The following is a 25,355-nucleotide window of genomic DNA, read 5'->3' as shown; positions in this document are numbered from 1 at the left end:
CTCCTGAACGAAGGAGGGGCTGCTAGGGGGAGCGGTGTGCTCTGCCCGAGGACACGGGCGAACATGGCGGCAGTGGAGTTGAAGAGGATTCCAGAGTGGTGGATAACTACAGCCAGGACATCCAGTTTATGGTCCATTCACATGTCCACATGAACGGGTCCGCATCCATTCCACAATTTTGCGGAACAGGTACAGACCCAGACAGCACACAGTCTGCTGTCCACATCCGTAGTTCCGTTCCGCGACCCCTCACAAAAGATAGAAATGCCTATTCTTGTCTCAGGCTGTGGACATGCTCTGTCATAGTGCTGGCCATGTGCTGTCCGCAAAATGCGGAACAGACATGGTTGGTGTCTGTATTTTGCAGATACGCAATTAAACCGCTTGTGGACGTGTGAATGGACCCCTAACGTGCAGTACAAGGAGACAGTGCAGTGTGTGATGACTGTAGTGAGTGCACAGCTGGCTATTATAGCCAAGTGATAAAGTTCAGTCCAATGTACTGTATCTTCCCTGTACTTTATCACTTGGCTGTGGTGCATTCATTCTAAACCCCTCCCAGGGGCTAATTAACACTATGCTGGAGGGTGGGGAGTGATGTTATTTACATGGGACTGTATATTGGAGGAGCTGGAGTGAGGGTGGGATGTTATTTACATGGGACTGTATGTTGGAGAGGCTGGAGGAAGGTCAATGATGTTATTTACATGGGGCTGTATGTTGGAGAAGCTGACGAGTGAGGTTATTAACATGGGACTGTATGTTGGAGGGAGCGATAGTATTTAGACTAGTAATGGTTCCTTTGCATAAATACCCACCTCTTAGGGCACATTCACACCACTGCTATTTATATATCTGTTAGGCCTCATGCACACAAACGTATTTTCATTCCCTGTCCGTTCAGTTTTTAATTTTTTTAAATGAATGGTTCCGTATACGGTCCGCAAAAAAAACCCGAAGGTACTCAGTGTGCATTCTGTTTTCGTATGTCCGTATTTCTGTTCCTATTCTTGTCCGCATTACGGACAAGGATAGGACTGTTCTATTAGGGGTCAGCTGTTCCGTTCTGCAAAATATGGAATGCACACGGATGTCATCCGTATTTTTTGCGGATCCGTTTTTGCAGAGCGCAAAATACATACGGTTGTGTACATGAGGCCTTAGACGAGCAGAATAGCAAAAATATTGGAAGTCCTGGACAGGCCCATAACTGACAGGAGCGGAGCTGAACAGACTCCACGGACTATAATAGGATCCGTTCAGAGGCCTGCGTGCAAGGCTTTTTTTGTCTGGTCTTTTTGATGAAATCTGCAACAAAGGCTCCGAACAAAGCCTCCAACGCAGAAGTGAACAAGCCCCTAACATTATGTATTCCTACATCATATTATGTTAACTTTCGTACTCTTCCTCGGCTAAAAATACTCCTCAAAAATGGTAATTTTACTATTCCAGAAAAAATTTTGTGCGACCGCCGCATGTAGATGTGTACGTATATCAACTTTGCACACCTTAAAGGGAACTTGGGGGCACATTTATTAAGACTGGCGTTTTAGACACCAGTCCTAATATGGCCCTGCGCTAGCGGTGGATCTGCTGGAGTTATGTAGAACACACGTAGGAAACGGTAAATGAAACTGCCTTCCCCACCCATGCGACACCCACTTATTTAGACCCAATCTTTGCCAGAAATACACCTAATATAGGCATATTCTGTCTTTGATGGCTTAGCATGGTGCTTTTAGAACTTTTTTTTATGATGCATTATTATTTCTCTAAAAGCACAATGCTAAACCTAAACAGCAGAAGACAGTGGTGGTGGTGTAAAAACGGACCGGTTCTCTTCATACTTACAACGTTGGAAGGTATTTTAAGGGTAACCGCTACTCTGCGATCCTGGCCACGACAGAGTTGCTGTGTAGTCATACCCTAAGGGCTCATGTATTTTGCGGTCTGCAAAAAATGGATCCTCAAAAAATACAGATGACATCCGTGTGCATTTCGTATTTTGCGGAATGGAACAGCTATCCCCTAATAGAACAGTACTATCTGTAGTGCGGACAATAATAGGACATTTTCTGTTTTTTTGGGGGGCGGAATGGAAATACGGACATACGGAATCGAAATGCACTCGGAGTAACTAACGTTTTTTTGTGTTTTTTTTTTTGCAAACCCATTGAAATGAATGGTTCCGCATACGGTCTGCAAAAAAAAAAAAAATTGAACTGACATGGAAAGAAAATACGTTTGTGTGCATGAGCCCTAAGTAACGATTAACCACAAAAAAGTAAGCTAGTTAAAATGGACACCTTACTGTGTGCGCTAATATATCGGTTATCTAACACTAAGCAATGCAGTATACATCATAACATTTATCTTAATCAAAACTTTTTTCTTCACCTGTAGGTTCGAGATGACGTCTTAAACTCTTTAAATAACAATTTCCTTCAGACGCTTAATCAAGCTTGGAATGACCACCAAACGGCCATGGTAATGATTAGAGATATACTCATGTACATGGTAAGTGTCCTAAAACCAAGGTGAACATTTGTGCATGTAATTTATCCTGTCGTCATACCCCATGTTATATACCGTCATCAGCCGTGTGCAGCTTGTCCGTATTATGCCGACGGTATCGAAGTGAAGGTAGATGTCCTGTCTCTCAGGATGTCTGTATCTACAATTTCCTTTAATGTCTGTGTCCAATCAGTTTTCTCTCACATGCACTCACAGTACACTTATTGGATTCTTGATATGGGGCCTTAAAAGGAGTCTGTCACCTCATTTTCATTAATATAACTAACAACACTGCCCCATTGAAGATTGCAAACGCTTTCCAAGCATACCTGTATCCCATGTCCAGGAAAAGCACTTTGATTCTGCTGAAATACAGCTCCCAAGTGCCCAGCTGGAAGTGAAAGTGAAAGCAGCTTTCACTCCGGACTCCATTTCTAACGGCTGTATCTTCTGATATAGTGGACATAATCCTGTGGTTCTGGTATAGTTTGAAAGGTTGGAATGCCAGCTTTCAAATAGGACTATTTCTAGCTGGTACCAATCCTAAGATATGAGCAGCCCTCCCCTCTTCAGTCTGGTTTGCTTTGGGCACTTAGGAGCGTATTTCCAGCAGAATAAAAGTGCTTTTCCTGGACATGGAATACAGACATATAGTGCACACTGGGATGAGGGGTGGAACGTGTCTGCAATCTTCTGTGGTACAGTGCTCTTAGATAGATATATTAGTGACAGAGGTGACAGACTCCCTTTAAAGGGGTTAAAAAAGGAAATATAGTTTAATAACATTTAGTGAACACACCCTTAAAAATAAATACTTACAAATACTCTCTACCATCATAACAACCCACAGAAGCCATACAGTCTCTGTACCCTAAAATGGTACTGATAAAAGCTATAGCTTATCCCACAAAAAAGCTCATACAGCTACATTAACGGAAAAAATCAAAAAAGTAAGTCTCCGACAACAATAAAGCAAAAATGAACTTTTTTTTTTCTGCGTAAGACGATTTGATTGTGCAAAACTACTAAAACCAAAAGCCACATGGCCACATTCATACCAACCAGAGGAAGAAAGTTAATTTGTTTTTGTTTGTTTTTCTTTTTTACTTCACAGTAATCAGGGGGGAATCCCATCAGTCCCCAACAGAAAAAAGATAAAAAAAATGAGTTATGTGTATGTCAAAATAGTGATCTTAGTGACTTTCTGAAAGAAACAAACAAAAAAACATTCTTACAGCTATATCAACAGCACAACTGACAAAGAATGGAGCAAAGAGAAAACTGAAGAAAAAAAAAAAAAAAAAAAACAGGCAGGCAGGAGCTTAAAGGGTTAGAAGGTTTATGCCATCAGGTCCGCCCTTGTGTGTACAAATGTATTAGTGTGTACGAATGCCATAGAGTCGCGGATTTAGGACTCCCCTATATGAAGAGCCGCTCATTAAAGGGAACCTGTCACCGGGATTGTGTGTATAGAGCTGAGGACATGGGTTGCTAGATGGTTGCTAGCACATCCGCAATACCCAGTCCCTATAGCTCTGTGTGCTTTTATTGCGTAAAAAATAATCGATTTGATACATATGCAAATTAACCTGAGATGAGTCCTGTATGTGAGATGAGTCAGGGACAGGACTCATCTCAGGTTTATTTGCATATGTATCAAATCAATTTTTTTACACAATAAAAGCACACAGAGCTATGGGGACTGGGTATTGCAGATGTGCTAGCGGCCATCTAGAAACCCATGTCCTCAGCTCTATACACAAAATCCTGGTGACAGGTTCCCTTTTTAAATGTAAAACGACTAACCGGTACATGGGGCCTTACTGTACCTCTGTATATCTCTGATTTTGTGTGGAGGCATTCAGAGGATTTTCCCTGTTCACTTCTCTATGGATGCTTTTAGGGGATAATGTCTGTGGCATCCCGCGCCAACCAATGTCCACAGGACAACATAGAACTTCCGCGGGCCGCTATAAAGGCTGTTGCACATGTGGCCGAACTGTTTCTCATTGTACTGTTAGACATAGAGGTGAACGCTCGTGGGGTCCAGTCATTGTGAATGATGTTGATGTTCTTGGTTTCAGGACAGAGTCTATGTTCAGCAAAACAACGTGGAAAATGTCTATAATCTGGGCTTGATAATATTTCGAGATCAAGTTGTACGCTACGGCTGCATACGAGATCATCTACGGCAGACGTTATTAGACATGATTGCAAGAGAGCGGAAAGGAGAGGTAGTGGACAGGTAAGTGTGCTCTTATTATGTTGGCGGTTTCCTATTATATATATATATATATATGTACCTTGCGTAGTTCTATCAAAGTGGGCATGTAACTCAAAATTAACTTAGCCAATTTGCTAATGTAGTACATTAAAGGGATTGTCCAGTGGAATCAGTTGTTTTATTTTTTATATATACATGAGGTGCTGAGTGGGTTAAAAGATAAAGCAAGCATTACTCTCCTAGCTGATCCCCCACCACTACTGTTCTGATGCTTAGTGACTCTGTACTCCTCTCTGCTTCCTGGCTCGACACACATGAAGTGGCAGGAGATGCCCGCTGCAGCCAATCATAGGCTGTACCGGTGACCCATCTGAGCACTTCTTTGGCAGACAGGGCATCTCATGCCATTTTCAATATGTCAAGCTGAGAGCAGGAAGTAGAGACAAGCAGGGCTTCAGTATGCATCGGAATCATAGTGGCAGGGAATCGGTGAGGTGAGTAACGCTTTAATATTTGAATTTTTTTTTTCTGACCCTTATCAAAAAAAATGTTATGTCTTTGGACAAAACCTTTAAGATGTTAGAATTGAAGCTGCCAAACATGGTCGCTAATGAACAATCTAAACATCATACACTCCTGCCATTTACAAGATAACTTTGTACAGTTCTCGTACATATTCTGTCTGGTCCCCTGATGATCCCAGATGAAAGATCAGTGACCGAGTGAGGGAACTACACACCGGGCACCAGGTCTAGCACTGTAGTCCCGTCATAGACATTTCTGGCATAGCCACAGCGTCTCATCTCTGCACCTATCTCCATTGATGTCATATCCTGCAAATGGTTCTTTAATGGTCTGTTGAACATATAAGGGAGATTTATCAAAACTAGAGCAACAGGTAATACGATATGCTGGGAATATCTTTAATGGGAATGACCCTTTTAAGTTTTAGGCCTCATTGACACAAAGGGGTACGGCTTCCTGTCATGGCAAGCCGTATGTGCAGAGTATTCTCTAAATGCAATACTTTGAGCAGAGAGTAACACTGTTCATACGATGGTACATGACCAGATTTATTAAGAATCGACCCTAAAGACCCATTCGGCGATGTGCGCAGACACATGGAAGCTGTGTAGAGAGTTAATGGATGCATTCACAAAGCTAACATGCAGTGTCATTGTAGAGACATGGGGGGAGATTTATCAAGACCGGTGCCTTCTGTGATATCCCCTGCTCTGCTGGAGGAGGTGCACACCTCATCATACATTAGGTGCATCCTCCTGCAGTCTGTGCACCTAAACAGAACCATATGACTGCTCAGAGCTGCAGTAGATTTTGGCTTCATTTGCGCCATAAAACTGAAGTAAATGAAGATAACTTTGTTGGGTTGTCGGGCCACGTCCCCTTCCCATCCTTGCCACTCTCCCTTTGTATATTTTTCCAAAATATCTCTACCTGTTTCTTCTTACCATGAACCTTTGTGATCTTTTGTGCAGTTGGTTTTACTCTAGTTGATAGTTTTATGTAATTATTTAACCCATGTGATATTTGTAACTTGTAACAGAGGAGCCATAAGAAATGCCTGTCAGATGCTTATGATCCTTGGATTGGAAGGAAGGTCGGTGTATGAAGAGGATTTTGAAGCACCCTTTTTGGAAATGTCTGCAGAGTTCTTCCAGGTATGTGATTGTGTGCATCATTTTCAAGTTTCTTCTGTGATTTAAAAGGCTATTCCGGTTGTGACAAGTTATCCCCTATCCATAGTCTTACCACTGGGACCCCCACTGATCATGAGAACGGAGACCGGGTACCCCTCAGGGATCCCCCTGCAGTGAATGCAGCAGCAGGTCGGGACTGCGCCCTGCCATTCCCTAGACAGCAGAGTGCAGTACTTGGCTATTTCCATACTACAGGGCTCGACAAATTTCCTTTGAATCTAGGAGCCAGCTAAAAAGGTTAGGAGCCAGTTTTTTTTTTTTAACCTCATAAGGCTGCATTCACACATCCGTGGTGTGTTGCGGACCAGCGAATTGCAGGTCCGCAACACACCAGCCCGTCACCCCCATAGAAATGCCTATTCTTGTCCGCAAGCTACGGACAAGAATAGGACATGCTTTATCTTTTTGCGGAGTTGCAGACCGCAAATTCGGATGCGGACAGCACACTGTGTGCTGTCCGCATCCATTCCGTCCCCATAAAGAATGAATGGGTCTGCACCTGTTCCGCAAAATTGCGGAACGGATGCGGACACATTTTGCGGACGTGTGAATGGAGCCTAAAGCTGTATGGGAGGGAAGGCGGCTATGGTGTCACACTATATAATAGGCAGCACAGCGGCAAGCACAGTTCAAAATAGTGGTGGCTTGGTGCACATAAGCAGACAGCAAGCACAGTTCATAAGGAGGTGCCACCATAGCCCCCCTTTATGAACTGTGCCAGTGCCACCTTAGCCCCTCCATATGGACTGTGCCTGCTGTCTGCCCCCAACTCTGAACTTTGGCATTTCAGTGCACACTGCTGCTAACTTACTGTGCACTTGCTGTTGCTGTCACTGTGTGGCATAGCGGCAGGCAGAGTAGATCTTCAAACAAACTGAATCCTGGAGGAGACGATAAGTCACTCTCTCTGCAGGATGACTGGTGTCTGGAGGGTGATGCTGGTTCGCGGTCACGGCAGTCAGGTCAGGTCACAGCAAGGCCAGCAGCAACAATAGTCCCCCAGCACAGCCGGCTCAAGTTCCTCTGCTGGGTGCACGGCTAGCTAGCAAATCAACCAGCACCCAGCGGACAGAAGCGCTCTAGGCTGCAAGCAGGGACTGTGACTGCCAGCGGAACATGGACTGTGTAAGGGGCCCATTAGAACACAGGGGAAGGGGTAAGGAAGGACCAGGACAGACTGTGCGAGTAGCGGTCCTCTTAACTGCAGTGAGCCTGAGGCAGTAGCGATCCTCTTTACTGTTGTCTGTGGCGGGAAGCGGGAGGGGCGGACCTACCAGACGCGGACTCGTGCGTGACGCCGCGTCTACTGTGAACTTAAAGAGATACTGCGCCCGTCTGGCTGCTGGAGTGCTGGGCCTATTTTGCATTATATTTTCATGCCATGGCAAATACCCAAGGCGCCAGGACCAAATTCCTGGTCGCCATGGCGACCTGGCGCCCGGGATTTGTCGAGCCCTGCCATACTAGCAGCAGTGTGCGTGCCTAACCTGCCTCTATTCATATCAGGGGGCCCTAGAGGGATACGGGTTCTCCATTATTGCGACCCCCACTGATCTAATAGTTATCTAGTTATGGATAACTTGTCACAATTTTATGAATGGTTGTCCAAATAGTCTGCTCGGACTGTTGTTTTAAGGAGCTAAGCTTGCTGTTATTGAATCGTATGGGTCATAAGTAAGCAGTTTCTACCAGTTAGGATTGGACATGCATAAGGCTGTGTTCCTGCCATCTGCTGAAGGTATACTTCTGACAAAAGGCTCCGATGTATTCCACTATACAAGCATACCGTGGGTTACTTCTCCCAGAAGCATCAATGCATGGCAAGATGCCTCTCTGTAGGAAAGCGCTGTCAACTCTGCTTTTTTTTTTTTTATATGTTCAAAAAGGACTGCGGATTCATATATGATAGGCTGATGAATGCCAAAAAGGCACTCGTTTAGCCTCTGTCTGGTGAATGGAGAGCTCTAGCATATGTTTGTGTTTTCTGCTGAATGGTTTCTGGCCACGCACTGTAAAAGCAGTATGAACATAGCCTATTTAAAGCCTGAATGTGAGAATCAAAATCTTTATTGGCTTTAAGAAAGCCAGTACAGTTTTGGTTCATGTTGTTTCTGTGCCTGCAAACGCCGTTAAGCTCCACAATTGAAATGCCATGCCGCCATTTTGCAGTGCTGCATCGGAAGTTGTAATTGGCAGAAGGATCTCTGAGCTGAGATCCCTGCTGGTTTTTAAATTCAAGCATTTGAAGGCTTATTCAAGGCTTCTGAGCTATTAGGGTCCATTCACACGTCTGTGACACGGACACCGGCAATGGGGGTTCCTCATTTTGCGGACCGCACATCGCGGGCACTCTCGTAGAACATGCCTTTCTCGTGCATGGCATTGGGGGACACAGCACCATGGGTATATGTCCAACTACCACTAGGAGGCACTAGACACAAAAAGTGTTGGCTCCTCCCAGGTGGGCTATACCCTCTCCACAGGCACAAGGCTATTCAGTTTTTGTCTAGTGTCTGTAGGAGGCAGACCTGTCCTGCTTTTTTTGCAGGTCCTGCTGTTTATTTTTTATTTATTTATTCTTTTTTTTTCTCTCTTCTGCAGGTCTCGGTGATCTCCACCGTTATACCTGCTGCAGGCTGGGGCTCCATCGTGTTCCACTTTAGTTGCCCCCCCCCCCTGCGGGCGCGTACTTCTGTACCATCGGCGGTCACCCAGTCCCCACAGACTGCATCCGCAGTGGCTTGCCGGCATTCCCACGGTTCCCGTGTTGAGTCTGCCGAAGGGGTGACCTTGCGGCGCCCGAAGACATCGGATGGTGAGTACTTCCCTTGTCCCTGTGTCCCTGCCCCAGTGTTAGGTTCCCTCCTGTGGCCAGGGGGGTGGGATCCACCTTAGCTGGGGGTCCTGGGAAGCCTCCATCTTCCTCCAAGCCACCCCACCCCCCCTTTTTTTTTTTTTCTTGCTTGGGGGGGTTATATTCTTGTTTCCCCACCTTTTCTCTTCCCCCTTGGTTGTTTTTTTTTCTCTCCTCCCTGGCCACACAGTCTTCTCCCCGGCCTTCCCCGCTACTTCAGTCCCCGGCTTTTGCAGGGACTAGGCCTCATCTTCCATGGCCCGTTCCCGGCTCCCAGGTGCTCTGTTTCGGATGGTGCTCCCCTGACTGCACAGGTATTCAACCGCACAGGTAAGGCAGCCGTCCCTGTGTTTAGCATACCGAGTCACCTACTTGGTGTCTCTGGTACGTACACCTTCTCCTTAACAGCCATAGGCTGTACCTGACAAGCCTTCCTGGTTCCCCTACCAGGGGCTATGCTCTACACTATTGAGAGTGTTTCCAAGGGTCCCCATCCTGGTGCTGGTGTTCGCCACTCTACCTCATTACAGGGGGTCCCTGTTCTAGGCAAGCTGATTGCTCAGGCAAGCGCCTCCTGTAGGTTGGTAAGGAAAAGAAATTATATCTGACTGTTTCCATCCGCCTTGCTCCTTTTCATAGGTAAAGTACCTACACCAGATGCTGAAGCCATTAGTCCTGGCTGGCTCTATGGTGTTCCATGCGGCACTATTTCTCCCTTCCGGGCGAGATATACAGGCCGCCTTCAATTGCCGTAGCAATTGCACCTGTCTGTTCCCAGCCACTTTGCTCCTTTCATAGGTAGAGTACCTACACCATCTCCTGATGCTGTAGCCAATACCTCTGGCTGGCGCTATAGTGTTCCATGCGGCACTATTTCTCCCTTCCGGGTGGGATATACAGGCCGCCTTCAATTGCCGTAGCAATTGCACCTGTCTGTTCCCAGCCTTTTTTGCTCCCTTTCATAGGTATAGTACAAACGCCATCTCCAGATGCCGTAGCCAATACCCCTGGCGGGCTCTATTGCGTTCCATGCGGCAAGATTTCTCCCTACGGGCGAGATATAGAGGCCACTTTCAATTGCCGTAGAATTGCCTCTGTCTGGTTCTAGTGGGCACCCAGCTGCCACCTTGGTCCCTTCATAGGTAGAGTACCTGCACCATCTCCGGATGCTGTAGCTGTTGCTCCTGTCTATCCTTATGGTGTACCATGTGGCATTTTCTCTCCCTTACCGGACGAGATATTGAGGCCTCCTCCAATTGCCGTGGCCATTGCACCTACCTCATCATAGTGTGCACCAAACAGCCATCTTACCCCCTTCATAGGTAGAGTTCCTGCACAGTCTCTGATGCTGCAGCCGTTACACATGTCTGGCTCTATGGTGTACTATGCGGCCCTGTTTCCCTTTTTTTTCTGGCGAAATAGAGGGCCTCCTTCAGTTGCCATTGCACCTACCTGATTGTAGTGTGCACCTGTCTTGTTCTTTGTGGTACCGTGCGGCCCTATTTTCCCCTTCCCGGGCGGAATATAGGTACCATTGCTAATGCGGTAGCTGTTGCACCATGTGGCCACATTGCTACGATCTTAACTGTAGTACCTCTACCATCTCCAGATGCTGTACCCATTACACCTGTCTGGTCGTATCTCTGCACTACACAGCCGTATTTCTACTTTACAGGTTGAGTACCTGTACCCTCCAAATGCTGTCGCATTCCCTGATGCTGTGGCTATGTTTCCACTCTCCTTAGACATGCAGCCACTTTCCCTATATTTTAGGCGTGTGTTTGTATTACTCAAAGTGCTGGGCCCTATGGTGCAATCTGTGGCCCATACAGTTTCTGTATTACTGGGTGCTTTCTGCCGCCGGGTTCTAATCTGTGCTGCGGATGTTGGTTCCACCCTTTTGGTTGTTCCATACATCTCCATTCCGTTACTGTCGTGCTCAATGGTCTCCTTGTACTTCTCAGGGCACTGTCTACAACAGGCCATCCTGGTTCTGCATGTGCATGGTTACCATATCTGGCAGTGGTGGGCCAGCCCAACCCCCACCTTGTCGGTCTAGTGCTACTTCTTGTAGCTCCAGTATATGGCTGATCTGTTCTGATCTGGCGGGTGGTCCACATACAACCACACTCCCTACTCCATGGCCAGGTGGTTTGTTGGCCTTTGTGCTAGGGTTGCTCTTGCCATCTCTATAAGGTATTACGGTATGCTGCGCTCCGCGTTACCCGCGTTGTTTCCTATTACAGAGTGGCCCATTCCTGGTGGAGTACAGGGATCTCCACTGGATCTTCTACCTTGTTGGGGCACGTAGCTGGTGAGCATCGGCCGCTGCAGCAGTATTCAGTCATCGCTGGATGTCCTCCGCCACACAGAATCCTTCTGGGGTCATCAGCATTTATCGTCGCTGGATGTCCTCCCTGGCGGGTCAGGGACAGGACCACTGAGCGCCACACGCCTGTCTGGTAGGTAATTTTTCAGCTGATTGCTCTGGCATCGGACAGGAGTTTTCAGTATGCCGGTCGCAGCTGGTTTCTACATTTCTGTGTAGTCTCACCCGTTTTTTTCATGGCGACTCCTGCATTCCTTATGCATATGGATGTCTGTCTATTTCGTGGTACATCCCGAGCTGCTGTACTTGCCCTCTCTGGGACAATGTATACAGTTTGCTAGTCACTATTCTTGGAATGGCTAGTTGTCCATGGCCAATGTCCCTTCCCCTATGGTAGTTTCATTTCTCCTTTCCTGGATATTCTGGCTTGCGTTGTCTTCTGGTGGTTCAGCTCCTGGTTCCTTGTGAGCCCATTCCGGGTACTCCTTTTTGGAGTCCCTGTCCCTGTTCATTTGACCACTCAGGTTCTGCATGACAATAGTTTTTTGGGGGGGTCAGGGCCTGGGTTGATTGTTCCCTTTATGGGTTACAATAGCCTTGTGGTCCTCTTGGGATTCGTATCTCTTTTCCTATCCTCCCACGTCAAGTACCTGGTATTGAGTGGTTTAGCTCTACGGTTTGCAATGCCGCCGTATGGTCTCCTTCGGGAGGGACCTCCTCCTGTTGTAGAACCTTTCCTCCTTAGGCTGTTTGGAGTACTCTCCTTCTACTTCCATGTCTTTCAGTCCAGTGTGTCCTGCTGAGATTTCCTGGGCCTGTATCTGGTTCCTTTTTTCCCTGATGCTTCACATGCCCAGAGTTTCCTCTGGTCTTACGCTTCAGTGATATATTGTTTTCAGAGGCTCGAGCCTTGTCTCCTGTTTTTGGGACACAGGTCTTACTCTCTTTTCCTGGCCTTTACCTACAACCCCATCCTTCTCCAAGGGTTGGCGGTTTCCTCTAGCAGCCTTGGGTTTTCGCCTTTTAAATAGGACGCTTAACTTCATCACCTGGCCTTGCGGTGAGGGGAGACCTGCTCCCTTCACATGTGAGCCTTGCTATGGCTTCCCTCACTCGTTTGGCTTTCAGTACTTCCTTGTTTCCTTTCTCCCCTGGCCTGTCAGGGGTTGGCCACAGGTTTTTTCGCTCTTTGGGTCTGAGACAATTTAGAGCGTTAGGTAGTTCCAACACGCGGTGCTGTCCTAATTTTTTTCTCCAGCCCTTGGCTGAGCTCGGTGTTCCCTTTTGCCGCCTTCTTGCATTTGGGATTTTCTTCCAGGCATTTTTCCTGGGGTGCTGACAGTCTTCACTGATTCTTCCTTGAGGTTTCTTCCTTGTTATGGAACCTCTTGCCCATTCTGTGTTTTTTCCTATTGGGTCACATGGTTCTCCTGCACCTGTATACCCAACCGGTGGCATGGCTGTTCTTTTCCCACCCTCGGGGGCTGCTTTGGGACGTCCCATGGTGCTGTGTCCCCCAATGCCATGCACGAGAAAATTAGATTTTTTTGTACTCACCGTAAAATCCTTTTCTCGTAGTAGGCATTGGAGAACATAGATCCCACCCTATGTTTTTACTTCCGATTCTCCGGGCTGGTCTATTGATCTTTCCCGGTACGGGAGTTGTTGGTTCCTTGCTTTTTTTCTCTCTCCTACTGCTTTTGGTGCGAACTGAATAGCCTTGTGCCTGTGGAGAGGGTATAGCCCACCTGGGAGGAGCCAACACTTTTTGTGTCTAGTGCCTCCTAGTGGTAGTTGGACATATACCCATGGTGCTGTGTCCCCCAATGCCTACTACGAGAAAAGGATTTTACGGTGAGTACAAAAAATCAAATTTTTCTTGTCCGCAATTGCGGAAAAGAATAGGACATGTTCTATTTTTTTGCGGAACGGAAGTGCGCATCCGCAGATCCCCGTTAAAAATGAATGGGTCCGCACCTGTTCCGCAAAATTGCGGAACAGATACGGGACCCATTTTGCAGACGTGTGAATGGACCCTTACAGGCCAGGGTGTCTAAAACTGGCATGCCTGCTAGCTACTGAAATTAGTACCACTTTAGGCAAAAGCTAAAATTCAAGGTTTTGAAGATAGAGCAGTGCTGTGCAGAGAACACCGAATAGGGCCTTAGTCCGTTCATTCTCATGAGGGTGGTGATCCTTGAGACCCCTGCCGATCAGAAAGTCACTGCATAACCTAACTATGAGATCCCATGCTAAACACTTTAGTACCCCATTAATAGTATGATTTTGTAATTTGGAGGTTATTACACAGCTTGGTAAAAATCTTGCTTAAAACTTTCCTGTGAAGTGTTTTTCAGGGGCTGCAAAATTTTCTGTGTTTATTAAGTTTGGCCAAGGTCAACAGCAGAAGCAGATTTCTTAAAGCATATGTAAAGATTGCTGTTTGTGCCACATCACATTTCATAAAACACATTCGTATTTCCTTGCTTTTACCCTGAGCTGTTGTCTTGAAATGTTAACCAAGCTTTTTTTTTTTTTTTTCCTACACAGATGGAAAGCCAGAAGTTTCTAGCAGAAAACAGTGCCTCGGTGTATATAAAGAAAGTAGAGGCTAGAATAAATGAAGAAATAGAACGAGTCATGCACTGCTTAGACAAATCCACAGAAGAACCCATCGTGAAGGTGGTGGAGCGAGAGCTCATCTCCAAGCACATGAAGACCATTGTGGAGATGGAGAACTCTGGACTAGTTCATATGTTGAAGAACGGAAAGACAGAAGGTATGCCACACGTCTTCAAATCACATTCAAAGGGGTCGTCCCAACTTGACAACCCTTTGTCCATATGCAATTTCCAGCCAGGTCAAAGAGACTCTGAAAGGTTCTCCTCCCTTTTTGGATTGGAAGGTGAAGTTCAGAGGACATTGGCCAAATTATCCTAACGAGATTTAAATCCTTCCTGACCCTGGGTAGTCATCAAACTAGGTCCACGATTTGCTAATTGTGTGCATTACCATATGTATTTACATAAAAAAAAGTGTTATATAATCTGTGAAGCAATCCATTCTTTCTGCTAAATCTAGAGGTAGACCACCTCACCTCTTTTTCTCTTTGCATGCATTGTGCCTCTTTTTGGGGTAAATCAAGTAAAAGGTTGTGAAAAACGCTGTTTGTCCGGTGAAAGTCAGTACTTGTAGTGAGGACACCAGCTGTAATAATAGATCCCATCTGGTTCACTTGTTTTATAGGTGGTGTTGATGGCTTCAGCAGCCCACAAACTTTTTTCAGAGCATGTGCAGGGCTTTTAGTCATGGCTGATTGCCTGTTTTCTTCCACTACAAACAGCGGCTAATAGGTCAGATGAAAAATCAGCAGCGGAAATGTGTTATTAGCCTTTACAGCTTCTCTTCTATGGGGTACTTTACTATCTTTCTCAGGAGAGGGCATAGAGAAAAGAGAGAAATTCAAAGCATTTTACTTATTCCCTGTAGACTGCTTTGGGTATAGTTGGACATCTATGGGGGTTAGGTTTGTGTACAGATCTTTTTATGTATCCTAGTAGTTACCAGACATGTTTTATTGTGAGGCAGCTGTTCTCGATGGAGTTTACTATAGCGGGAATCATTTGTAATTACAAGCATCTATGAAAGTGCAGCTGAGCCCTCTAGTGGTCACCTCCCTACATAGGAAATTATTACAAGATGAGACGTATAATGCTGAAGTTGACCATGGGGATAGAGAAGTTGACTACTGGGCGTTGCCAGTATAGCTCATCCCATACAAAAGCAGCATCTGCTAGAACAATGAATGTCTGTCAGGGCCTGATGGTGGTTATATACAATAAGATGCTTGCCAGCTCCCACTAGAAGATATTGGATGTGCCAGCAAGTGTTCATGGACACCATTTTGGGTGAGGTTGTAAACTTGGCTCCTGCAGCAAACTGACTTGTATAGTGAAAGTGTTTCTCTCTGGGGAAACGCATGACGTTTTCATCCTTTTTGTTTGTGCATTGCTTTCAGATCTAGCGTGTATGTACAAGTTGTTTAGCAGAGTCCCCAATGGCCTGAAGACCATGTGTGAGTGCATGAGTCTGTATCTACGAGAACAGGGCAAAGCACTGGTTTCTGAAGAAGGGGAAGGAAAGAATCCTGTTGATTATATACAGGTTAGTATATTCTAGTTAAATGTGAAGGTGTTTTCAAGCAACACTCTTCTCGTTTGAAGAGGTGGAAGCTTTTATGTTTGAACCTGAACACAACTTTTTAATATGAAATAAGTGTATTCGACAACCCCTTATTAACATCACACTGACAACCAGACATGTGGTGTCTGTGGAGTTATCTGGCAAGAGTATCATGGCTATGGCCAACTTAAAGGGGTTTTCCAATCTTATAAATCAACGGCATTTCACTAGGTTGTGTCGTTCCCTCTATTATCAATGTCCGACAACTAGGGCCCTCATCCATTCTGCTGATTCGGTGCTGTGTCCCCTTCTCGGCCACCTAACTGTGCAGGGAAGTGCAGCTGGCCCTGTTACATCATTGGGCTGATGGTGACGTTCCTACATAGCAGATTGCCAGGATACAACTGTGGAGGGAATTCTGCGCAAAACTAGTGCTGCAGGTACGTCATTCTCAACATCAATCCCAAATGTTGGACTGTTTGTTCACACTAATTATTTTCCCACTGATTTTGATGTGGATTCCGCAAACTGTGCCCAAAACACTTGTAAATCATCCTCATTGATTTCAGTGTTAAATCCTCTTGCTAAAGGGTTTCTCCTGGAATTAAGAAAATGCTAATACTTAATGGTTATGTACACCTTTGGAGGCAATTTTTGTTTGATTGCATTTTACTTATTTTTGGCTACAAATCATATTTTCAGTTGGCCTTTATTAAAAATATTGAGCCTTTCTGTCACAAAGGGTTAACTATTTTTCTAACTGTGACTGGTACTTCCACTTTGTGCCAGTCATCTAATAAACCTTCTCTAAACTAAACTACTCATAAACACTTACTGATAAGAATGTGGCTTAAATTTGATAAGGATTGAGCTTTAATGAGTGTTTATAATGTGAGAGAGCAGAGATAAGAAGTCCATCTGCACCCCGAATGACGGAAAAGACGGAAAATTCACTGGCTACTACTACAGCATCTCAGCTCTGTACACAAAAAAGGATTCCATATTTTTAATAAAGACCAATTGAAAAAAGTATTTTTAGCTCAAAATAAGTGCAATGCAATAGAAAAAAAATCCCCCAGAGATGTACATAGCTCTTAAATATTACCTTACTATAAATTTATTCCCAAATACCTTTCATTATTTATAATGGCTCGTTTTGTCTAGGGAGCAATCATTAGGAGAAATAAAATGGCCGCCATCCTATTAGTACACACGTAACCTGTCATCACGCAGGAGGACAAGTTACTTCACAAAACTGAGCTAAAGAGCTGCCTAAGCCTCCCCTCCTACTTGTCAGGGATTATGATCCTGAATACAGCTGATAAGATATTCAGCTGAATCTTTATTGGAATGGAGTATATGCCCCAGTCTAATTCAGAGCAGAGAGAAGGACGAGTCAGTTCTGTAGCTCAGTGATGTGAAGTAACTTGTCCTGCTGTGTGATGACAGGTTATGTGTGTACTAATAGGACGACGGCCATTTTCTTCCCTCCTAATTATTTCTTTCTAGACAAAATGAGCCATTATACTAATGAAAGGTATTTGAGAATATATTTAGATTTTTTTCATTTTCTTAATTCCCAGAGAACCCCTTTAATTTACATGTCACAGTTTTTTTTTTTTTCTGCTCATGGTTTTAAAAACCACAGTGTGGAAAGAAGTGACATGTTCATGCGTGGTGCAGATTCCACATTCAGACTTTCCTTTCGAAATGGGCAGAATTTAAAAAAAACCTTACTGATTATTTGGTGTAAAAATATCCTAGAAAAATGCGGTCACTTTATAACTGATGAATAATCCTTTAAAGGGGTATTCCAGGTGTTTCAAGTTATCTCCATAGCGCTCTACATATGAAAAGGGGTATACATACATAATACAGACAATTGCACTAAGCATGAACAAGACGAGTTACAAACTGGTACAGAAGGCGAGAGGGCTTACAATCTACATCACATGCAATAGGCTTAAAAATCTGTGCAGATTTGTGTCTGCAGTTGTCCAAAAAAATCCACAAGAAAATATTGCATTATTCGGTGACCTAGATTAAAGGGAACCTGTCACCGGGATTTTGGGTATAGAGCTGAGGACACTAGATGGCCGCTAGAACATCCGCAATACCCAGTTCCCATAGCTCTGTGTGCTTTTATTGTGTAAAAAAAAACTATATTATACATATGCAAATTAACCTGAGATGAGTCCTGAGGATGCGGGGCGGTGCTGGGCTCCTTCACGCTGGACTCATCTCAGGTTAATTTGCATATGTATCAAATCTGTATTTTTACACAATAAAAGCACACAGAGCTATGGGGACTGGGTATTGCGGATGTGCTAGCGGCCATCTATCAACCCATGTCCTCAGCTCTATACACACAATCCCGGTGACAGGTTCCCTTTTAAGTATTGTTTTATGGTGCTGTGTGAACGGCAGACTTTACACCTTGTATGCAGTAAAATGTACTATTACTGTTTCGTGTATGAATCCCTCATGGAATTGTTTCCTGTTTTATTTCACTTTCTACAGGGTCTTCTTGACCTGAAAAGTAGATTTGACCGCTTCCTTCAAGAATCTTTTAGTAACGACCGTCTTTTCAAGCAAACCATTGCTGGTGACTTTGAGTATTTTCTTAATCTGAACTCCAGGTCCCCTGAATACCTTTCTTTATTTATCGATGACAAGCTGAAAAAAGGAGTCAAAGGAGTAAGTATAGATGATACGGTGTCATAACTTTAAGAACAAGATAAAAAAAAGTAGTGCTTCATAGGCAGGATCGCCTGTACAGTTATGACAAAAAGTTTTGTTTTTGAGACTGACACAAATTTTGTTTTACCCCATTTTTGTTCAGATGTTAGTGCAGTTAGAAGCATTTCATATGCATGCAGTACTTTTAGCCCGGCTGCCTCTCGGCATGCGCTGCCGTGCTGCCGCCGATACTCCGCCCCCGCCACCATTATAGTCAATGGGGAAGGAGCAGCAGTCCGGGGGCACACGTGAACTAGCGGCAGGACGGATCCCACAGGCTGTTCACCTGCCGGAGTCCCCTGCCACTAGTGTGAAAGTACCCTTATGCAAAGACTCAATATTTCCAGTGTTGACTTCAAGACTTCTGCAGTTTGCCCTGGCATCCTGGATATCACTTGTGGGCAAAATCCTGACTGATGGCAAGCCTAATCAGTGCTTGGAGTTTAGCACAATTTCACAACAAAGTTTTTGTCCAGCTGCTTTTTGAGGGTTAACCACAGGCTCTCAATGGGATTGAGATCTGAAGAATTTCCCTGGCCATGGACCTAAAAATTCTGGGTTTTGTTCACCGACCCACTTAGCAATCACTTTGTTGCTCCGTCATGCTGAAAAAAACCTTGTTCATCACCAAATTGCTCCTGGATTGTTGGGAGAATCTCCCGATGAAGGATGTTTTGATAGCATTACTTATTTATGGCTGTGTTCTTAGGCAAAATTGTGAGTAAGCCCACTCCCTAGGATGAGAAGCCACCCCATGAATGGTCTCGGGATGCTTTTTTGTTGGCATGACATAGTACTCATGGTAGCGCTCACTTTTTCTTCTCCAAACAATTATCCAGATGTCCCAAGCAGTCTGAAGGGGGCTTCATCAGAGAAAATAAGGTTACCCCGGTCCTTTGCTGTCCAATCCATGTACTTCCTGCAAAATGTCAATCTGTCCTTGATTTTATGGGAGAGAACTGACTTCTTTGCTGTCCTTCTTGACACTAGGCTATGCTCCAAAAAGCCTTCGCCTCACTGTGCGTGCAGATGCACTCACACCTGCCTGCTGCCATTGCTGAGCAAACTGCACTGGTGATTATCCGATAGCTGAATACCCTTTAGGCGACAGTCCTGACACTTGCTGGACTTTCTTGGGTGGCCTGAAACCTTCTTCACAGCAATTGCACCTCTTTTCTTGAAGTTCTTGATGATATGATAAATGATGAATTTGGATGCAATCTTACAAACAGCAGTGTACTTGACTATGAAGCCCTTTTGATGCAGAGCAATGATGACTGCGCATGTTTCCTTGGCGGTAACCATTGTTAACAGAAGACAACAATGATTTCAAGCACCCCCCTTTTAAAGCAACCTGTCTCCTCTTCATATTCAATCAGCTTGACAGTGATGTCAACTGCCTTGTCCTCATTAACACTTTCTCCTCAACTAACAAGTAGATCACTGAAATGTTAGCAGGTCATTTTGTGGCAGGGCTGAAATACAGTGGAAAGTATATATTATTTTTTTGTGTGTGTGATTAAAGGGGTTGTTCGTTTTCTGATATTGATGACTAATATCAGATTGATGCGGATCCAACTCCCCACACCCCTGTCGATCAGCTGTTTGAAGAGACTGCAGCATTGTCCACTGTTTACCTGCTCATCATCAACATTACAGCAGTGAGCAGCATAATTATAGCTCCCCCATACCATTCACTTGAATAGCAAGGAGCAATTGTAGTGACCTTCTGTCTCATTCAAGGGAATAGAACGGAGGGCCTCTAATTAAACCTGCTCGCTGCTTCAATGTTGACCGCAAGCAGGTAAGCGCTGCGGTCTCTTCAAACAACTGATTGGCGGGGGTGTTGGCAGTTGGACAACCTGTTCTGAGGATGGATCATTGATATCACAAATCAGACAACAGCGTTAAGTTTTCTTTCAATGGGTGGAGAATGACTTTGCAATAATTGCAATTCATCTTACCATTTCTCATTAAAGAGTTTTCAGAGATCTTTTTACTGATTAGGATAGGCCATCAGTATCTGATCGGTGGGGGTCCTGTGAGTGCCGCTGCCTTTTCGCCGCTTACCAAGCACAGCGCTGTACATTCTATAGTGGCAGTGCTTGGTATTGCTGCTCAGCTCCATTCACTTGAATTAGGCTGAGCTGCTCCTAGGCCACGTGGTCGATGAACTCGTCGTCATTGGCCTAGGATCTCTCCGGAGCGCCGCTGCCTTCTCAAGCAGCTGATCGGCGGGGTTCCTGGGTGTCGGACTCCCACCAATCAGATACTTGTGACCTATTCAGAGGATCTCTAAAAACCCCTTTAATGCAAATTGCCACCATAAAAACTGAAGCAGCAAACTTTACGAAAACAAAAAGGTCAGTCTCAAAACTTTTGTCCATGACTGTATTATAGGAGATGGTGTATGCAACAAAATATTTTCCATGTGTCATGTTTTCTTGTGTGATGAGGCACAACATATTTTGAGTGTTAACCTTTTTGGAAGCTGCAGACTGTTGATGCTCACTGGTACTTGTATGCCCAGAGTTGATCACGGTAGTATTTGATATCCTTCTCTCCCTGCTTTTTCTCCAGATTAAATCGCTGAATTATTTTTGTGGTGGACATTTTTATTTTTTCGCATATTTTTCATTTCAAGCAACAACTCTTTTCAGACTCGAAAAATGTGAGTCTGAAACGTGTGGTTTCTTGACACAAATAACGAAAACTTATTTGCATCAAAAAGCGATTCTCTTTGGAGTTGGAGAGGCAGAGGGGAGCTTCAATTTTTGCACATCCAGTACCTTTGGCAGCAGTTGCATGTTCATGATTTCTATCCCTTCCATTGATCATATCGTGGATGGACAGATCATGATGATCAGATGAGGGGTTAGTGATATGCTGTTCATTCATATCGGTATATGTTGACTCTGTGTTTCCTTTAAAGCTAACAGAGCAGGAAGTAGAATCCATACTCGACAAGGCAATGGTCTTGTTTAGATTTATGCAAGAGAAAGATGTATTTGAGCGTTATTACAAGCAACATTTGGCCCGAAGACTTCTCACCAACAAGAGTGTGTCAGATGACTCGGAAAAGAACATGATATCCAAGCTGAAGGTGAGAATAGCATTATGCAGTATGTGTGTGCTGCCAATGATTTGTTCAGAGTGAGATTCTTGTATGTCATGGTGTCTGTCGTGTTCATTGTTCTTTTGAAATCCTCCTCCGTCATGCAAACAGTGGGGGCCAAGAATGGATGCAGCTTGTCGAAAACCATATGAAGCTATGCAGTAACATTAGACCAATTTTCTTGGAAGACCATTCCCTGCCTTAATTAGCTCTGTAGCCGAGTCATATAGGAGTATGCATACTCACGATGGCCTACTGTTTAGTTACATCTGGACATCTTGTCTGCTTACTATCAGATACAAAGTTTCTCATGTTAGGGGCTATGGATACTTTTGACGTGAAAAAAATATATTTTTGCATATGTTAATGGTTACCTTTAGTAAAAACTATTGAGCTCTGTTTCAGGCTGCAATATTCACTTTGCAACATACTTCTAGTTTCAGACCTTTCTCATTTGGCAGTGTCCCTCCCAATAATACATGTCAAATGTAAGGTCCGTGTGTCCAGGATGCTGCAGCCACACTAGCTCTCATGTATCAGCACAGCTTCATTCTTGGACTGATTTCTCCTTAAGCACCTCACGAGGGATCTCCTCACCCACTGACAGTCATTGATGCAGAGGAGTACGTCATCCCTTCCTTCCCTTTGCAGAATTTGCAATTGCTGATGGAATACACTGACATATGAATAAGTTCTACCGCTGAGCGGAGTGAGGGGGAGAGCAGAGAGACATCAGGAGCAGATTCTGCTGCACCACCATCTGCAGAGGCAAAAATGGCAGAAAATGTTAATTTAGGAAGCAAAATGAATAATAAAAAAAATGAATCGGTGCAAATGTGTTCATATACTTTGTGTATAGGAAAACTAAGATAACTTGCTTTTGATGACAGAAAACCCCCTTTTTTTTTTCTTTCTATTAGACGGAGTGCGGTTGCCAATTTACATCAAAGTTGGAAGGCATGTTCCGAGACATGAGCATCTCAAACACCACTATGGATGAATTCCGGCAACATTTACAGACCACAGGGGTATGGACAGCATGGTCTTTATATGTATATACTGATTTTCATGTTGACATTGTGCTTATTTCTACAGTCCAACTATGTGGTCATGTCTATTCTGATTTCAGGTGTCCTTAGGGGGTGTAGATCTCACAGTCAGAGTACTTACCACTGGCTACTGGCCCACACAATCTGCTACACCAAAATGCAACATCCCACCAGCTCCTAGGCATGCTTTTGAAATATTTAGAAGGTATGTTTACCAGAAGAGAGCATTTCCGGCTTCATGGATCAAATCAGTAGTTATGTCTTACAGAAGAACAGTCTGTATGACCCGTAGCAGCCTGCCGCAGTGCACTTTGGATTTTCAGCTGTCTTCCTGACTGGTTGCTATACAAAATAATGCCAGTTTTGATGGCGTGAGGCCATGCTTCTCTGCTGAGCACACGGTGGCTTCCTTTCAGAAAAGCATTGAGCGTTGGCGTAAAAGTGAAGAGTCCTAATTTTGTGTGCAAAACAGAGGTGCGCCAAAATTTGTGACTCTTTTTTTCTGACAGAAAACTAGCTTAGAGAGCTTGATAAATCTCTCCATAGTTTTAAGAAGTGCTTCTGCAATGTTTGCTATAAATCTCATGTGTACTCTTCCCTGTCGCTCATTTATGTCCATGGATGCCTAGTATTACGAACTGTACTGAAGTTACTTTCTCTATCATTGATGTCACTATTGAGCTTCACTGCTTGATAAACTTGCCTGCCAACCTTATAGGAGATGAATTAGATGAAGACTCTGACACATCCCTGGTTATGATGCCAGATCGTTAATACTGTATAGATTCTATCAATCTGTGCAGTGAGAAGAGACTATGTGTTCTTCTGTGCTTAGCTGCTAGGGAGGCAGGCGGTATCTCTTCTTCTGCCGTCCATGCTTGTTTTACGTAAGGTGTCTGATGAGGGGAGAAGCTCACTGGGGTTATTTCTATACTTTCTACCTAGCAAAAGGCTCATATAGTGGTTGGGATGGGGCTAGTGTTCTGGAAACTTATCTATGACGGCCTTTTTTTTAAATCTCCTGCACTACCGGAGGATGCGACTAATCATCATAGATTAGGGGCATCCTCTGGCTGTCTTTGGGCCTAAAAGAAATCTATGGCACTTCGGAAAGAGATGCAAATGAAGATAAATATGGCAGACCCGCTGGCCCTCGCCATTCCCTCTTTTAAGAAAATGGCAGAAATGCCACTTGGGACAAAATTTCTCGCAAGTGGCATTTCTGAAAGACACAAACATGAGGTTTTTTTATGCCAAAAGAGGCGCAGGGAGATGATAAATTGCCTCCATACTCAGAACTCTCTCTAGACAGAAGATATTGGCGGAACTAGGGTCCATTCACACGTCCGTTGTTTCTTTCCTGATCTGTTCCGTTTTTTGCTGAACAGATCTGGACCCATTCATTTTCAATGGGTCCTGAAAAAAAATCTGACATTGTGCTGTCCGTTTTTTTTTTTCAGGACCCATTGAAAATGAATGGGTCCAGATCTGTTCAGCAAAAAACGGAACAGATCAGGAAACAAACAACGGACGTGTGAATGGACCCTTAAGGTCATATTTGGCTTCTGAAGGGTCTCACTGCTTCATTAAGGTTATGGCATTTTGTTCATCCCTCACTTAAAGGGGTTGTCCAGGTTCAGAGCTGAACCCGGACTATCCACATTTTCACCCAGGCAGCCCCCCTGATATGAGCATCAGAGCATTTCATGCTTCAATGCTCTCCTTTTTCGTGCACTGAATCGGAAAAAGCAGAGCATTTTTTGGAGATCCAGACACGTACTGGGCTTTCCATAGGGTAAGCTAGGCAGAGACTTCTGCGCAGCAGTGAGCCCAGTGACGTCACTGGCACTAATGGATGGGCTTTAGCGCTGCCCTAGTTGTAAAATGGCTAGGGCAGCGCTAAAGCCAGCCCATCAGAGCCGGTGATGTCACCAAATACACTGCTAAATGGAAGCAGTTTAAAAGCAGTTTAAAAACATAAACAAAAAAGCCCTTGCCCTGCGCGATCCAGTGCAGGGAAAGAGTATCTGATCATGAAGTGCTCTGATGCTAATATCAGGTGGCCGGCCCAGGTGAAAATGTGGAAATGTCCAAGTTCAGCTTTGAACCCAGACAACCCCTTTAACCCTCTTCTTACTTTATACTACTTGTCTCTTTAGGTTCCACATATTTTGTCTGACATTTTTGTATGATTGTGTATAATAATTATATGCCTTTGCCTCTGTGAAGGTTTTACCTCGCTAAGCACAGTGGACGACAGCTCACGTTGCAGCACCACATGGGCTCAGCAGATCTCAATGCTACGTTCTATGGGCCTGTCAAAAAGGTAACGTGAACTTCCTACTTCCACAGTGAGTAAAGGGATATGAATGTGCCTCACGTCTCATATTATTTTTTTAATTGGTTCAGATTTTATAGTGTTTTTTTATGTTGTCCTAGGAGGACGGCTCAGAGGTCGGTGTTGGAGGAGCACAGGTTACTGGATCTAACACAAGGAAACACATATTGCAAGTCTCAACCTTCCAAATGACTATACTAATGCTCTTCAATAACAGAGAAAAGTATACTTTTGAGGCGAGTAAAGTCTTTGGGTGTTGTAAGAAAACGAAACGAAAAAATACCACCTTCAAA

At 44.5% G+C, this 25,355-nt stretch overlaps 1 protein-coding gene across 2 annotated transcripts in view; it reads left to right on the top strand.

Moving 5' to 3' along the window:
- Window positions 1-25,355, top strand: part of CUL3 (cullin 3) — a 131,073-nt gene that overhangs the window by 77,358 nt on the left and 28,360 nt on the right. The window contains exons 3-13 of one of the 2 annotated variants that reach the window (XM_044289216.1): window positions 2,404-2,517; window positions 4,599-4,759; window positions 6,303-6,417; window positions 14,190-14,418; window positions 15,658-15,803; window positions 18,342-18,518; window positions 21,493-21,663; window positions 22,596-22,703; window positions 22,805-22,929; window positions 24,954-25,050; window positions 25,167-25,298. In XM_044289216.1, coding sequence (XP_044145151.1) covers window positions 2,404-2,517; window positions 4,599-4,759; window positions 6,303-6,417; window positions 14,190-14,418; window positions 15,658-15,803; window positions 18,342-18,518; window positions 21,493-21,663; window positions 22,596-22,703; window positions 22,805-22,929; window positions 24,954-25,050; window positions 25,167-25,298 — 1,575 coding nt within the window. Of the gene's footprint in view, window positions 1-2,403; window positions 2,518-4,598; window positions 4,760-6,302; window positions 6,418-14,189; window positions 14,419-15,657; window positions 15,804-18,341; window positions 18,519-21,492; window positions 21,664-22,595; window positions 22,704-22,804; window positions 22,930-24,953; window positions 25,051-25,163; window positions 25,299-25,355 lie in introns of both variants that reach the window. The other variant, XM_044289215.1, reaches the window with a different exon arrangement.

The sequence above is a fragment of the Bufo gargarizans genome, chromosome 4, assembly GCF_014858855.1.
Source record: "Bufo gargarizans isolate SCDJY-AF-19 chromosome 4, ASM1485885v1, whole genome shotgun sequence".
NCBI classification, from domain to species: Eukaryota; Metazoa; Chordata; class Amphibia; order Anura; family Bufonidae; genus Bufo; species Bufo gargarizans.
Note: the sequence above shows the minus strand (reverse complement) of the source record. Positions and strands in the feature narration are given on the sequence as shown.